Genomic DNA, 14,026 nt, shown 5'->3' on the forward strand with positions numbered 1-14,026 from the left:
ATCCCCTCAGCATCCCCCAACTGCCCCAGAGCCCTACCGCCACCCCTGTCCCTCCCCCACACCTTTCCCCTAGATTTTACACTGCCCCCAATGATCATCCCGCCAGCACCTGCCCTTCCACTCCCTATATCCCCAAACCTGCAGTGCATTCAGTGTCCAGGCACCCCACCCTCCCACCCCCAGCTCTGCTGAGACCCCCCACTCTGGTCTCCACAGCCACTGCACACACTTCATCCCCAGCTCCTTCAACGCCCACCCATAATTATAAGAGTGGCCAGACTGGGTCAAACCAAAGGTCCATCTAGCCCAGTATCCTGTCTGCCAACAGTGGCTAATGCCAGGTGCTTCAGAGGGAACAGAACAGGGAATCGTCAAGTGATCCATCCTGTTGCCCATTCCCAGCTTCTGGCACACAGAGGCTAGGGACACCATCCTATACATCCTGGCTAACAGGACCATGGACCATGAATTTATCTAGCTCATTTCTGAACCCTGTTATAGTCTTGGCCTTCCTTACATCCTCAAGGATGTTCCACAGGTTGACTGTGCAATGTGTGAAGAAATACTTCCTTTTGTTTGTTTTCAATCCACTGCCTATTAGTTTCATTTGGTGACCTCTGGTTCTTGTGTTTTAAGAGGAGTAAGTAAAACTTATTTACTTTCTCCACACTAGTCATAATCATCATTTTCGGTGCCCTTTTCTGATTCCAATACATCTTTTTTGAGATGGGGCGACCACATCTGCTCGTAGTATTCAATATGAGAGCGAACCATGGATTTACCTAGAGCAGTGTTTCTCAAACTGGGGTCCACGGACCCCTGGGGGTCTGTGAGGGAGCTCCATGGTGTTCATGGGACCCGCTGACCAACTCCTCCCCCTCCCCCCTTGAACATGGAAGTGGTTGTCAGCTCCCTGTGGCCCCTAGGGGCCTGGGCGGCCTGTGAGGTTCTGCTCACTGTCCCCGCCTGAGTCCTGGCTCTGCAGCTCCCACTGACCAGCAAGGGGCAAAGCAGGGGGTCTTCAAAATTTTTTAAATCAAAATGGAGAACCCTGGGTTGCTACAGTTTGAGAACTGCTTATCTAGAGGTGATATGATATTTTCTGTCTTATTATCTATCCCTTTCCTAAGGATTCCTAACATTTGGTTTGTTTTTTGGATTGCCACCCACCGCACTTTCAGTGGATGTTTTACTCCCGGGGGAATTCGGCACCACTGCGCATGTGCAGAATTTATGTCCAGTGCCGATTTCCTCGCTTTCCTGCAAAAAAATGACTTTCTGACGGGGAAGCAAAGGGAAGCCACAAGAGCGGTCATGTGACCCTCCCAGCCGTATGTTTCAGGTGCCCAGGGCAGCCAACGGAGAGGTAAATCACTGTGGGGCAGGGGGCAGGACTGGGAAAGACCCAACTAGTGGCTCCTACCCTCTGCAGGGTTCAGCTGCTAGTCCCGGCTGGGTTGGGGAGAACCACCCCCAGATTTCTCCCCCAGCTGCAGGAAGCTCTGTAATCTCCCCTCGACCCCACCACCACTTCCTGCACCCGTTTGTCACCGAAGGGGGAGGGATCCTTGTACAGGGAGCTGCTTCCCCATCTGTCCAACCCATGTGCATCCAGACACCCTCACACCCAGACTCTCCCGCCGAGCCTCACCCTCCCGCACTCATAACCTACCCTGATGAGCCCCACTCTCGCTGCACCTGGACCGCCCCAATGAGCCATCTGCACTCAGATCCCAACTCCACAGAGCCTCAACCAGCTGCATCTAGATCCCCACCCCACTGAGCCACCCACACCTAGATCCCCAGACGAGCTTTCCCCCCAAACTGAGTCCACCCTGCTGAGCCCCAACCACCTTAACCTGGAAGCCCCCTGTAGACTCCCATTACTATTGCACCCAGAACCTCTCAACAAGCTCCTGTGCATTCAGATCCCCTTGTCTGCAGATCCCCCACTGAGCTGCCTGCACCCAGACTGCCCCACACAGAACCCTCTCAACCCATACCTGCATCCCCCCACACTAAGCTCCTGCACACTTGGATCCTGCCTTACTGAGACTGCCTGCCCCACACCTGGTGCGCCTGGCACACAAGGGCAGAGCCTTGGGGTGTTTCTGGGGCAGGCCCGGTCCTTGCACTGTCAGGGTTGGGTGCAGCCTCAGCGCTGAGTCCGTGTCCCGGGGGGGGCACTGCACAGTGATCTCCCACCTTTGTGCAGCCAGTGGCCGGTGTGCCCTACTGCCAGGCTGGAGCCTCTACATTTGACATATAACATTTGCAGAAATTTAAAACATGCATGGAATTTTTATATTTTTGGAGCAGAATTTTTAACGTTTTGGTGCAGAATGCCCGCAGGAGTAATGTTTTCAGAGAACTAGCCACAATGACTCCAAAATCTTTCTTCAGTGGTCACAGCTAATTTAGACCTCGTCATTTTATATGTATAGTTGGGATTACGTTTACCAGTGTGCATCACTACGCACTTATCAACAGTAAATTTCATCTGCCACTTTGTTGCTCAGTCACTCAGTTTTGTGAGGTCCCTTTGTAACTCTCCACAGTCTGCTTTGGGCTTAGCTATCTTGAGTAGTTTTGTATCTTCTGCAAATTTTGCCACCTCACTGTTTACCCTTTCTCCACATCATTTATGAATATGTTGAACAGCCCTGGTCCCACCACTATTTACCCCACTCCATTCTGAGAACTGACCATTTATTCCTACCCTTTGTTCCCTCTTATCCCACGACAGCTTACTTTGCTTACGAGCCTTTGGTGAGGGTCCTTGTCAAAGGCTTTCTGAAAGTCCAAGTACACTATATTCGTTGGATCACTCTTGTCCACATGCTTGCTGACCCTCTCAAAACCATGTTGACTCTTCCCCAACAAATCATCTTCATCTTTGTGTCTGAGAATTCCGTTCTTTACTATAGTTTCAACCCGTTTGCCCGGTATTGAAATCAGGCTTACTGGCCTGTAATTGACAGGCTCACCTCTGGAGCCCTTTCTAAAAATTGGTGTCACATTAGCTATTCTCCAGTCATTTGCCGCAAAAGTTGATTTAAATGACAGGTTACATACCACAGTTAGTAGTTCTGCAATTTCATATCTGAGTTCCTTCAAAACTCTTGGGTGAATCCCATCTGGTCCTGGTCACTCTTACTGTTTAGTTCATCAATTTGTTCCAAAAGCTCCTCTAATGAAACCTCAATCTGGGACCATTCCTCAGACTTGTCCCCTAATGAGAATGACTCATGTTTGGGACTCTCCCTCACATCCTCAGCTGTGAAGACCAATGCAAATTCCTTTAGTTTCTCCACAATGCCCTTATCCTCGAGTGCTCCTTCAGCATCTTGATTGTCCAGTGGCCCCACTGGTTGTTTAACAGGCTTCCTGCTTCTGATGCACTTAAAAACATTTTTGCTATTACTTTCTGAGTCTTTGGCTAGCTGTTCTTCAAATTCGTTTTTGGCCTTCCTAAGTGTATTTTTACATTTCACTTGCCAGCGTTTATGCTCCTTTCTTTTTCCCTCAGTAGGACTTAACTTCTACTTTTTAAAGGATGCCTTTTACCTCTCACTGCTTATTTTACTTTGTTGTTTAGCCATGGTGGCACTTTTTTAGTTTGCTATGTTTTTTAATGTGAGGTATACGATAAGTTGAGCCTCTATTATGGTGTCTTTAAAAAGTTTCCATGCAGCTTGCAGAGATATCACTTTTGGCGCTGTACCTTTTAATTTCTGTATAAACTTCCTCAGTTTTGTGTAGTTCCCCATTTCTGAAATTATGGTGGGCTGTTGGTGTGTCTTCCTGGCCACAGGGATGTTACATTTAATTATATTATGCTCACTATTACCAAGCAGCCCAGCTATGGTCACTTCTTGGACCAGATCCTGTACTCCACTAAGGACTAATAAAGAATTGCCTCTCCTCTTGTGGGTTCCAGGACTAGTCATTTAAGGTGTCAAGAAACTATCTCTGCATCCCACCCTGAGGTGACATGTACCCAGTCAATATGGGGATAGTTGAAATCCCCCAGTATTACTGATTTTCTTTATTTTAAGAGCCTCTAATCTCCCTGAGCATTTCACAGTCACTATCACCATCCTGGTCAGGCGGTCAGTAGTATCTCCCTATTACTATATTCTTTTTATTTGAGCATGGAATTACTATCCACAGAGATTCTCTGGTGCAGTTTGGTTCATTTACGATTTTTACTTCATTTGAGTCTATTCTTTGTTTCACATATAGTGCCACTCCCCCATCAGCACCACCTGTTCTGTCCTTCTGATATATTTTGTACCCTGGTGTTACTGTGTCCCACTGATTATCCTCATTCCACCAAGTTTTTGTGATGCCTTTTATAACAATATCCTCATTAAATACATGGCACTCTAGTTCACCCATCTTATTATTTAGAATTCTAGGACTGGTATCTAAGCACTTTAATGGCAGACAGCTAAGCACTTTAGCTGTCTGCCATTACATGATGTAATTGAATGAGACTTTCTTTCATTTGACTTTCTGATCAGATCCTATCTGTATTTTATCATCATCTTCTATCCTCTCCTCCGTACTAGAATATAGAGAGTCTCCATCAGCAGATCCTCCCTCTGTCCGAATCACATGCTCCTCTGCACCTGTCGGCTTCCCCTCAGCCCTTAGTTTAAAATTTGCTCTATGACCTTTTTAACCTCGCCCCCAGATTCCCCCAGCACCTCTCTGAGCATGCACCCACATCACCCCTAGGACTCCCTCATTCCCCTACCATCCCCCTCATTGCGCCAGGCCCCCAAGAACACCCTCTCCCCCACATCCCCACCCCATGGACCCCCTCATTCCCACTCCTCCAGCTAGGGGCAGCAGGGTGCCGGACCCCCCACACCTGGCTCTGCTCCGGGCAACCCGATCTCCAGCATTGCGCTGGGTTTGTGCGGCTCCGTGTAATACACTAGCAGCTCCACGTCCCGGTCCCACGGGGGGACCTCAGCCAGAGACACCTGGGGAGAGACAGACACCGTCACCTCCCCTCAGCTCCTGGGGGGGGCAGGAGTCCCAGCTCAGTGCCCCCCATGCAGCTGGGGGGAGGGAGCAACTCTGGGTTAGGAGGGAGGGAGGAAGGGAAAAACACCCCAAAGGCAACACAGGGACTTGGCTCTTCTTGCAGAAAACACTGGGAAAATTCTGACTTTGCTTGGCTAAATCTTTCCAATTTGGGGGTGATATTTTCCCGCCCCCCCATTTTCTTTCATTCAAAATCAAGGAGAAGGAAACTCCCACAAAGCAAAGGGAACCAGGACCCCTCGAATGTCCAGGATTTCACTCCCACAGGCTGGTCTCAGCCCCTTGAGATTTTCCCCAGAGAACGTGGGCAGTTCCCTCGATCCATTGGTGTCGTTCAACCCTTTTCCCGGTCCCCCTCCGCCCCCCCATGTGTCTCTGGGACCCACCCCGTGCCCTGCCCCAGAGCTCCCATCCTTATATATGCTCACCTAGGACCCACGCCCAGTTCCCTGGCACCCACCCCTCAGCCCAGAGCCCCCATCACCCCCCTGCTCAGAGTCACTCACCCATACTGACCCTCCCAGTGGGGATAGTGGGGACCCAAGTGTCTGGGTGAGCCATTACCTGGGCGCTGGTCCGGTTCCCAGCTGTGTAGCTCAGCGGGGTGAGGGAGCAGTTGGAGAGCACGCGGTCGATGCCGTGGGGTGACTGCAGCGTGGCGCTCAGGCTCAGGGTGTAGGGCAGCTCCCCTTGGGGAACTCGTGGGACCCCTTGGGTGACGTCCTCTCCGTCCCACCCTGCAGAAAGAGAGACGTGGTGAGCATAGGGCCCAGGCAGAGACAGATGCATCCTGGAGGTGAATACCTGGCTGTGAAGATGGTGTCACCAGAAGGGCTTTGGCTTTCTTGACCACGAGATGCTGTTCCAGGAAGAACTGCTAAGCTGAGATGGGGCCCAGCTAGCGAGGAAGGGGAAGAGCATGTTTGGCTACAGACTGGCTAACCTAGTGAGGAGGGCTTGAAACTAGGTTTGAAGGGGGCAGGTGACCAAAGCCCACAGGTAAGTCAAGAACATGGAGACCTGGGAGAAGGTTTGGAATTTGGGGGGAGCATGGGCTGTTATGGGAGAGATAAAGGAGAGACGAGACAGAACTGGTGGGGGGTGAAGGGGAAATCAAATCAGTATCTTAGCTGTCTGTACACGAAGGTGAGAAGTACGGGGGAATAAGCAGGAAGACCTCAAAATGCTAGTAAAGAAACACAACTATGACATAGTTGGCATCACAAAGACTTGGTGGGATAATACGCATGACTGGAATATTGGGACAGAAGGGTACAACTTGCTCATGAAGGACAGGCAGGGGAAAAGGTAGGAGGTGTTGCCTTATATATTAAAAAGGTGTATGCTTGGACTAAGATTTAGATGGAACTAGGAGACAGACTTGTTGAAAGTCTCTGGGTAAGGATAAAAGAGGTAAAAAACAAGGGTGACGCCATGGCAGGGGTCTACTACAGCCAGCCTAACCAGGAAGAAGAGGTGGATGAGGCTTTTTTTAAACAGCTAACAACTAACAAAATCATTGAAAGCACAGGACTGGGCGGTGATGGGGGACTTCAACTACCCAGACATCTGTTGGGAAAACACAGCAGGGCACAGATTAGATAAAAAGTTTGTGGAATGTAGTGGAGACAATTTTTTACTTCAGAAGGTGGAGAAAGCTACCAGGGGAAAGGCTGTTCTGGATTTGATTTTGACAAATAGGGAGGAACTAGTTGAGAATCTGAAAGTGGAAGGCAGCTGGGATGAAAGTGATCACGAAATGATAGAGTTCATGATTCTAAGGAATGGTAGGAGGGAGAACAGCAAAATAAAGACAGTTGACTTCAGGAAGGCAACTTTAGCAAACTCAGGGAGTTGGCAGGTAAGATCCCATGGGAAGCGAGTCTAAAGGGAAAAATAACTGGAGACAGTTGGCAGTTTTTCAAGGACACAGTATTAAGGAAACAAGAGGAAAGATAGGAAGTGTGGTAAGAGCCCACCCTAGAGTAACCAGGAGATCGTCAGTGATCTAAAAATCAAATGAGTCCAACAAAAAGTGGAAACTCGGTATAATCACAAAGGATGAAAATAAACACATAACACAAGTATGTAGGGACAAAATTAGAAAGACCAAGGCACAAAACGAGATCAAACCAGCCAGAGACATAAAGAGTAACAAGAAAATATTCTACAAATACATTAGAAACAAGAGGAAGATGAAGGACAGGGTAGGCCCATTACTCATTGGGGGGCAGGAAATAACAGAAAATGCAGAAATGGCAGAGGTGCTTAATGACTTCTTTGTTTTGGTTTTCACCAAGGAGGTTGGTGGTGACTGGATGTCTAACACAGTGAACGCCAGTGAAAACGAGGTAGGATCAGAAGAGACTAAAATAGGGAAAGAACAAGTTAAAAATGACTTAGACCAGTTAGATGTCTTCAAGTCCTCAGGGCCTGATGAAATGCATCCTAGAATACTCCAGGAGCTGACTGAGGAGATACCTGAGCCATTAGCAATTATCTTTGCAAAGTCATGGAAGATGGGAGAGATGAAAAGGGCAAATACAGTGTCTGTTTATAAAAGGGAAAACAAGGACAACCTGGGAAATTACAGACCAGTCAACTTAATTTCTGTACCTGGAAAGATAACAGAACAAATAATTACACACTCAATTTGCGAACACCTAAAAGATAATAATGTGATAAGTAACAATCACCATGGATTTGTCAAAAACCAGTCCTGTCAAACCAACCTGGTAGTCTTCTTTGACAGGGTAACAAGCCTTGTGGATGGGGGGAAGCAGTAGATGTGGTATATCTTGACGTTAGTAAGGCTTTTGAGACTGTCTCCCATGCCTTCTCTTAAACAAACTAGGGACACGCAACCTAGATGGAGCTACTATAAGGTGGGTGCAAAACTGGTTGGAAAACTGTTCCCAGAGAGTAGTTATCAGTGGTTCACAGTGTGACGTTACAGCCTATATCATTTTATAAAAATATGCTAATGAGTGAATGTAATATAACTGGAATATGCTTCATGGAAAAGGTCTCTTGTAAGGTATCATTAGAAAGCTTATTACTTACCGAGTGTGATTATTCTATTTGTATAAATGTACCACGTTTGTATCTGAAACTAGAAATATAAAATATAATTCTGAGGACCTATTGTAATTATGAAACGTGTGGGCCATTAATGGTGGTTTGGAATCTTGATGACTCTCATTAACCAGGGCAATAGACTGGATGGCTGTTTGTAGGCAGGCCTTCCTGCGAGTCAGGCTGGGAGGAATGAAGGCTTGAAGTCTTGCAGTGATCATGTCACCTGAACTGGAATCCATCTTTAACCTGGTGTTTTTTCATTGAGAAGGAAGGGGTGGGAACCCAGAGAGAGACAAAAGAATTCCTGCCTTATGCAAAAAATATATAAAGGGTGGAACAGAACAAAGAGGGAAGAGGAGCCATCATGAAGAATCCCCTGGCTACCACCTGAGCTGGAACAAGAGTTGTACCGGGGAAAGAATTGTGCCCAGGCCTGGAAGGTGTCCAGTCTGAGGAAAAAGCTTACTGAAGCATCTCTGAGGCTGAGATTATCTGTATTCAGTTCAGAGGGTGAACAATTTATGAGTTTACCTGCATAAGCTTTATACAGGGTAAAACGGATTTATTTGGGTTTAGACCCCATTGGGAGTTGGGCATCCAATGCTAAAGACAAGCCACTTTTGTTAGCTGCTTTCAGGTTAACCTGCAGCTTTGGGGCAAGTAATTCAGAACCTGGGTCTTTGTTGGGCAATGGAAGTGTCTGGCTCAGCAAGACAGGGTGCTGGAGTCCTGAGCTGGCAGGAAAAGCAGGGGTAAAAGTAGACTTGGCACTTCGGGTGGTAGCTCCCAAGAGGGTTTCTGTGATCCAACCGGTCATACACAGTCATGCTAGAAGGGTATAACGAGTGGGGTCCCGCAGGGACCAGTTCTGGGTCCGGTTCTGTTCAATATCTTCATCAATGATTTAGATAATGGCATAGAGAGTACACTTATAAAGTTTGCGGACGATACCAAGCCGGGAGGTGCTGGAAGTGCTTTGGAGGATTGGATTAAAATTCAAAATGATCTGGACAAACTGGAGAAATGGTCTGAAGGACAAATGCAAAGTACTCCACTTAGGAAGGAACAATCAGTTGCACACATGTGAAATGGGAAATGACTGCCTAGGAAGGAGTATTGTGGAAAAGGATATGGGAGTCACAGTGAATCACAAGGTAAATATGGGTCAACAGTGTACCACTTCTGCAAAAAATGCGAAAATCATTCTGGGCTGTATTAGCAGGAATGTTGTAAGCAAGACACAAGAAGTAATTCTTCCGCTCCACTCTGCACTGATTAGGCCTCAACTGAAATATTGTGTCCAGTTTTGGGTGCCACATTGGAGGAAGGATGTGGACAAATTGGAGAGAGTCCAGAGAAGAGCAACAAAAATGATTAAGGGTCTAGAAAACAGGACCTATGAGGGAAGATTGAAAACACTGGGTTTGTTTAGCCTGGGGAAGGGAAGACTGAGAGGTGACATGATAACAGTTTTCAAGTATGGATAAAGTTGTTACAAGGAGGAGGAAAAAAAAATGTTTTTCTTAACCTCTGATGATAGGACAAGAAGCAATGGGCTTAAATTGCAGCAAGGGAGGTTTAGAATGAACATTAGGAAAAGCTTCCTATCCGGGTGGTTAAGCACTGGAATAAATTGCCTAGGGAGCTTGTGCAATCTCCATCATTGGTGATTTCTAAGAGCAGGTTAGACAAACACCTGTCAGGAATGGTCTAGATAATTAATCCTGCCACGAGTGCAGGGGACTGGATTAGATGACCTTGTGAGGTCCCTTCCAGTCCTATGATTCTATGGGGGGAAAGGCCTATTGAAGGGCATAGGGGGATGCTGGGAGATCAGAAGAGGGCCCAGGGGGAGGTCACATACCCTGGGGCGTGGACTGCAGGGCTGGGGGGGTGGGCTTAACATGGGGCACATAGTAATGGCCTATGGGGGTCCATGTGGGTCTTTCCCTGTGGGGTACGTAGCAGGGGCTAAGGGACTTTGGGGGGGGATTACAGACAGTGGGGTAACTCACTGTAGGGTGTGCAGTGGCGGTGTTGGGGACTATGAGTCTCACCAGGCAGGCTAATGTGGCAAGAGTATCTGTGGGTCTCACCATGGGGCGTGTAGCGGGGGCGCAGCACGGCTGGCAGCATGTAGCGGGCGGCTCCATCTGGCTCTAGCGGCAGCTCACAGACGTAGCGCAGGGTCAGTGCCGCCTCCTCCCCAGGGGGCAGGTTCCCCAGGGAGCAGCTGAACACGTCGCCCTTGGTCCCCTCCTGCTGCAGCAGGAAAGAGCTCTGCCCCCCGGCCAGCGCATCCCCGTACAGCTCCTGCGCCTGCCGGAGAGACAGGGTCACCCCGAGTTCCGCCGGCCCCTGAGATCCCCCTGCCCTGTCCCCCAGACAGCACATCCTCATACAGGTTATTTCTGGGGGAATTCTGCACCACGGCGTATGCAGAGAATTCACGTCTGGCACAGAATCCCCCCCGGCCGAAAATACATTCTGCCCAAGAAGTGCTGTAGTTCCACCTTCACCCACCAGAGGCTGCTGTAGCATTGGAGGAGCGGGGAGGATCACAGGATGGGGGTCAGAAGGGCTGGTGGGGAGGAAGAGACTGGGCTGTGGGCTCAGGAGCTAGTGCGGTGACACCATTGAGCCAAGGACTGAATGGGAAGGGGGCTGCAGAGCCATGTGGGAAGAGGGGAAGGGAGCTGCAGGGACACACAGGGATGAGGGAGGAGGTTGCAGAGACCGATGGGGGGTGTGGAGACAGGGGCAGATGTGCCTGACTGAATGGGAGAGGCTTGGGGTGAGCCAGGGTCTTCACGGGAGAGGCTCCCCAACTCCCTAACAATCCCTCCCCCACAAAACACCTGTTTCATACTTCTCCCACCCACCCCTAATATTCTTCAAGGTTCACTCCAGACTTCTTCCCTCTCTCTCAGCTCCTTCGTTACTCCTGACGCTCCGAAGCCTTTGTGCTGCTTCTGAGGGGGGGCGGGAAATACCGTTCTATATTGTAGTTTCAATAAATTCTTACACCAAGTTCTGTGTGAATAGGCTTAGAAAGGAATCTATTCGTGGAAAAATTTACCAGAATCTTTTTTTTTTGTTTGTGTTGTTACAGACGAACTTGCTGACATTATTTTGAAATAAATTAACAAAATAATGGAAACTGGAGTGATTATACTGTGTTATTTTGACCAAAAAAATGCAGAATTTTAAAATATTGTACACAGAATTTTAATTTTTTTGGTGCCTAATTCCCCCAGAAGTAACAGCTCCTGCACCTCCTGGAGAGACAGGGTCAAGCTGAGATCTCCTTATCCCACGAGATCCCCTTGCCAAGGTGTCCCCTGTGTGTGCCGGGAGATAGCTCCTGTGTGTGCCGGGAGACAAGGGGTCACTCTGAGATTCCCCATTCCCCCAACATTCCCCTGCCCTGCCCCCCTGCCAGTGCATCCCTGTACAGCTGTTGCACCTGCCAGGAGAGATGGGGTCACTCTGAGATTCCCCATTCCCCCAACATTCCCCTGCCCTGCCACCCAGCCAGTGGGTCTCTGTACAGCTCTTGCACCTACCGGGAGAGATGGGGTCACCCCAAGATCCCCCTGCCCTGCCCCCAAGCCAGCACGTACCCATACTCTGCCCCCTTGGTACCTTCTCTCCCCCATGGGACCCATGCCCCCTGGTACCTGTTTCTTCTCGCGGAGCTGGGCCTGGATGCAGGTGCCCCCCAGGTGGGCCTCGAAGGCATAGACGGCTGCCTCGGTGTCCACGGGGAACACGAACACGGCCTCCACAGGCCCCTGTTCCTCATTCCTGTAGAGCAGCTCACAGCTCACGTCCGCCACGAAGCCTCGGATCAGTACCGTCACCGAGCCACTGCGCAGGGGCACTGGGGGGAGACGGACATCAGCCAGGGACTCCTCTGACCCCCACGGGTGCCGGGGAAGGGGGATGTCAGCCATGGGTCCCCCCACAACACCTCCTATGGGCTCCAGGGGAGTGGGGCATCAGCCATGGGACACCACCCCCTGTCCTGACTCACCCGGCTCATTGGAACTGTTCAGGAGGCCACAGCTCATCTTCTCGGTCTGCGGTTGGGGATCTGTGCAGGGGAAGGGTGTGCGGTGAGATACAGGGTTCCAGTGGAAACTGATGGGCACAGGGAGTGTCCCCAGCAACAGCTCTGAGACCCCATCCTCATCCCCCTGCTCAGCCAGGTCCTGTGGCAGGGAGTCCCGCAGGCTCATGGGCCTCTCTCTCGGGCCTCCCGGGCTCCCTTTCCTGCACACAGCGCCAGCCTCCAAAAAGCAGGTGCAGGCAGGGACCAGGGCACAGCTGGGAGCTGGATGGAGAAATGTGTGCATGGAGGAGGTAATGGGGATGGATGGACAGACGGACGGAGGGGGGGCTGGACAGTGTGTGTGGGTGAGGATGGACAGAAGGGGGGGCCGGACAGTGCGTGGGGGGGTGAGGATGGACAGAAGGCAATTGCAGATTAACAAATTTGCGCCCCCCCCCCCGCATCAGCTCGCCTCTGCTCCCCTGTGGCAAGCCTTGGAGGGAGGGGGAGATGTGGCATGTTCAGAGGATGGTGGAGGTGGAGTGATTGCGAGCTGGGTGGGGAGCAGTTCCCTGACCCCCCCAGAAGAGTTACTCTCCGCACCTGCTGGCCCCAAGTCACCTCCGCTATCCCCCAAGCGCGCCGCTACTCACTTCTCCCTGCCAGCGCTTTTGCGTGGCAAGTCTGAGGCCATGTCTACATCTAAAATTTTGCAGCGCTGGTTGTTACAGCTGTATTAGTACAGCTGTATAGGGCCAGCGCTGCAGAGTGGCCACACTTACAGCAACCAGCGCTGCAAGTGGTGTTAGATGTGGCCACACTGCAGCGCTGTTGGGCGGCTTCAAGGGGGGTTCGGGGAACGCGAGAGCAAACCGGGAAAGGAGACCAGCTTCGCCGCGGTTTGCTCTCGCGTTCCCCGGACCACCCTGCAAACCGCAGGGAAGGAGACCTGCTTGCTCGGGGGTTCGGGGAGCGAGAGAGCAAACCGGGAAAGGAGACCAGCTTCGCCGCGGTTTGCTCTCGCGTTCCCCGAACCACCCTGCAAACCGCAGGGAAGGAGACCTGCTTGTTCGGGGAACGCGAGAGCAAACCGCGGCGAAGCTGGTCTCCTTTCCTGGTTTGCTCTCTCGTTCCCCGAACCCCCGAGCAAGCAGGTCTCCTTCCCTGAGGTTTGCTGGGTGGTTCGGGGAACGCGAGAGCAAACCGTGGCGAAGCTGGTCTCCTTTCCCGGTTTGCTCTCTCGTTCCCTGAACCCCGAGCAAGCAGGTCTCCTTCCCTGCGGTTTGCAGGGTGGTTCGGGGAACGCGAGAGCAAACTGCGGCGAAGCTGGTCTCCTTTCCCGGTTTGCTCTCGCGTTCCCCGAACCACCCTGCAAACCGCAGGGAAGGAGACCTGCTTGCTCGGGGATTCGGGGAACGCGAGAGCAAACCGGGGAAGGAGACCAGCTTCGCCGCGGTTTGCTCTCGCGTTCCCGGAACCACCCAGCAAACCTCAGGGAAGGAGACCTGCTTGCTCGGGGTTCGGGGAACGCGAGAGCAAGCTGGGGAAGGAGACCAGTTTGATTACCAGAGGCTTCCTCAGGTATGCTGGGATACCTGCTTATTCCACGGAGGTCAAGAAAAGCGCTGGTAAGTGTCTATACTTGATTACCAGCGCTGGATCACCAGCGCTGGATCCTCTACACCCGAGACAAAACGGGAGCACGGCCAGCGCTGCAAACAGGGAGTTGCAGCGCTGGTGGTGCCCTGCAGATGTGTACACCTCCTAAGTTGCAGCGCTGTAACTCCCTCACCAGCGCTGCAACTTTCTGATGTAGACAAGCCCTGACAGGGAGGT

At 50.9% G+C, this 14,026-nt stretch overlaps 1 protein-coding gene across 5 annotated transcripts in view; it reads right to left on the reverse strand.

Moving 5' to 3' along the window:
* The window catches only part of LOC115634959 (von Willebrand factor A domain-containing protein 5A-like), a 107,426-nt gene that overhangs the window by 92,310 nt on the left and 1,090 nt on the right, over nucleotides 1–14,026 (reverse strand). For 4 of the 5 annotated variants that reach the window (XM_030533063.1, XM_030533064.1, XM_030533067.1 and 1 more), the window contains exons 2-6: nucleotides 12,173–12,232; nucleotides 11,817–12,019; nucleotides 10,233–10,455; nucleotides 5,623–5,795; nucleotides 4,880–4,994 (exon numbers count right to left, since the gene is read on the reverse strand). In XM_030533063.1, coding sequence (XP_030388923.1) covers nucleotides 4,880–4,994; nucleotides 5,623–5,795; nucleotides 10,233–10,455; nucleotides 11,817–12,019; nucleotides 12,173–12,209 — 751 coding nt within the window. In that variant the 5' untranslated portion in view covers nucleotides 12,210–12,232. The remainder of the gene's footprint in view (nucleotides 1–4,879; nucleotides 4,995–5,622; nucleotides 5,796–10,232; nucleotides 10,456–11,816; nucleotides 12,020–12,172; nucleotides 12,233–14,026) is intronic. The other variant, XM_030533062.1, reaches the window with a different exon arrangement.

This window comes from Gopherus evgoodei, chromosome 14 (genome assembly GCF_007399415.2).
Source record: "Gopherus evgoodei ecotype Sinaloan lineage chromosome 14, rGopEvg1_v1.p, whole genome shotgun sequence".
NCBI classification, from domain to species: domain Eukaryota; kingdom Metazoa; phylum Chordata; order Testudines; family Testudinidae; genus Gopherus; species Gopherus evgoodei.